The 2,188-nt window shown below is 33.7% G+C and overlaps 1 protein-coding gene across 1 annotated transcript in view; it reads left to right on the forward strand.

Moving 5' to 3' along the window:
- The window catches only part of LOC108689643 (annulin), a 13,953-nt gene extending 12,351 nt beyond the window's left edge, over positions 1–1,602 (forward strand). Inside the window, exons 9-11 of the mRNA XM_018196500.1 lie at positions 3–135; positions 412–718; positions 848–1,602. Of these exons, the coding sequence (XP_018051989.1) occupies positions 3–135; positions 412–718; positions 848–1,156 (749 nt within the window). The 3' untranslated portion in view covers positions 1,157–1,602. The remainder of the gene's footprint in view (positions 1–2; positions 136–411; positions 719–847) is intronic.
- Positions 1,603–2,188: the final 586 nt, after the last annotated feature.

Genomic DNA, 2,188 nt, shown 5'->3' on the forward strand with positions numbered 1-2,188 from the left:
AGAACGTGCTGCCATGCTGAAGGCGCTGCGCCAGAGTGAATCTTTATTTAGTCGTTATTATCTCAATGAGGAGTTCAACGACGTCATGTTCACTTTCGAATTGCGCGATGATATCATAATTGGGCAGCCATTCAGGTATTTACTTTGATTGAATATTACTATTGTTGCAAGTATTCTTTAAATAATGATTGTTTAATTAAATTGTAATAATTGTACGCCAAGATAATATTCAATAATATATATAATAGCATTATTAATAAAATATATAAAAATTACATAGAATTTTTATTCTTCAAATTCATTTCTTGAATTTAACCATTTAATATAAACGTCTTTATTTGCTTATTGATACTTTTATCAAATTTTATTCTACTACAATACCCGTTAAAAGTCTTTTTTATTTTTTGTTAGCGTCGTATTACTGATAAAAAATCGGCATTCGACACTGGAGTATCGTGTGATCGTAATTCTGAGAGTGGAAACTGTGTTGTACACCGGCCGAGTAGGCGATCCGGTGAAGAGATTGCACATCGACAGACTGGTTCGACCAGGGGTGCTCGAGGAAATTCGCATGGACGTTTCCTGGGAGGAGTATAGCCCGAGATTGTTAGATCAATGCGCTTTCAACATTTCCTGCTTAGCCACCGTAAAGGATACGAACTTCGAATACTTCGCGCAGGACGACTTCCGTGTTAGGAAACCCGACATTAAAATCATGGTAATTATTGGGATATGCGTAACCAACATTTGTAAGCAGTAAAAGTAAAAGAGAAAAAGAGAGAGTAAGTAGATATGATAAATAGATATGATAAATATTTTACATCAAAAATTAAATTTTCTCATGTAGTTGCATAATGACGCGGTTGTCGGTCAGACTCTTCATGCTTCGGCCAAGTTTCGCAATCCATTGCCAATTCCTTTGAGGAAGGGTAGGTTCCTTATCGAGGGACCTGGTCTAGACGAACAATTGAAGCTGAAGCTATTGGAACCTGTCGAGGTAGATGCAGATGCGGAATGTAGCTTCTCCATGATGCCGAAATTAGAGGGACAAGCCAGGATAGCGGCGAAGTTTTATTCGAGAGAATTAGAGGACATCGATGGACATTCAAACAATTTTATAGTCAAATCGGCGAAAATAATCAATAATTCTGAGTGATCGCAATATTTTCTACGATATTTTAGCAAATAATCGCGTATCATGTTTTTCATATTTTTATAGTCCATTCGTATTGTTACGTCCAAGCCTCAGAATTCTTCATTTTACAGAAATTAAAAGGATTAAAAAGAAGGCATAGATGGACGTTTCAGAAATCATATCAGTGCTCTACCATGCGCATACCATGACTTGAATACATTTTGATTGGAATGAATACATTTTGATTGGATTTCAGAACAGTGGCTTATATCGCGGATGAACGTAATAACATCATTTAAAATAGTGCGTTCGTCGATTCTTATTTGGGTCAAGGAATTTAATCCCTATGATTTAATCTCTGGGATTGATCCTCGTATGATCGTTCGGAAAAGAAAAAATGAAAGACGAGATTTAATAAATTAAATTAAATTATTCAAATAAAATTAAATAACTGAAGGTTTATTCTGAAAGCCAATTAGTCTATTGACATTCGTGATCTATCACATGACATTTTAAACTTTCATTCAAACAGGATTGAAATCGCCACTCAATTCGCTTGTTATTTTTATTGCTACGAGTTGTCTGCGTCGATTTTATAGTTCATTTTGATGTTAATATTTCCATGAAAGAAAAAATTCATAAAATCTTCAAAATTTAACGACATATACTTTTACTGATTTGTATTTATTTTTATTAATAGTTACAATAACCAAAATTTATTTACTACTATTTTATTGCTATTTACTACTATTCCTCTAGAGATTGACTTATCTTTAGCTTACAATCGTCGTAAAGTCATGATAAAAGATTAGTATATAGATGGAAGAGATGAGAGGTTTCAAAAAAGCTGTTAACCCTTATGATTGGATAGCTAGAAAAGAGTAAATATAATAATAATTTTTCGATAGGAATAGCATAATTCTTGTAAAATTGTAATTCACTAATTATGTAATTGTTCGATGCCAAAAAACTAAATATAATAGCTTGCAAAGTATGTATATAGATATATGTGCGTGCGTGCGTGCGTGCGTGCGTGCGTGTGTGTGTGTGTGC

This window comes from Atta colombica, unplaced genomic scaffold (assembly GCF_001594045.1).
Source record: "Atta colombica isolate Treedump-2 unplaced genomic scaffold, Acol1.0 scaffold274, whole genome shotgun sequence".
NCBI classification, from domain to species: domain Eukaryota; kingdom Metazoa; phylum Arthropoda; class Insecta; order Hymenoptera; family Formicidae; genus Atta; species Atta colombica.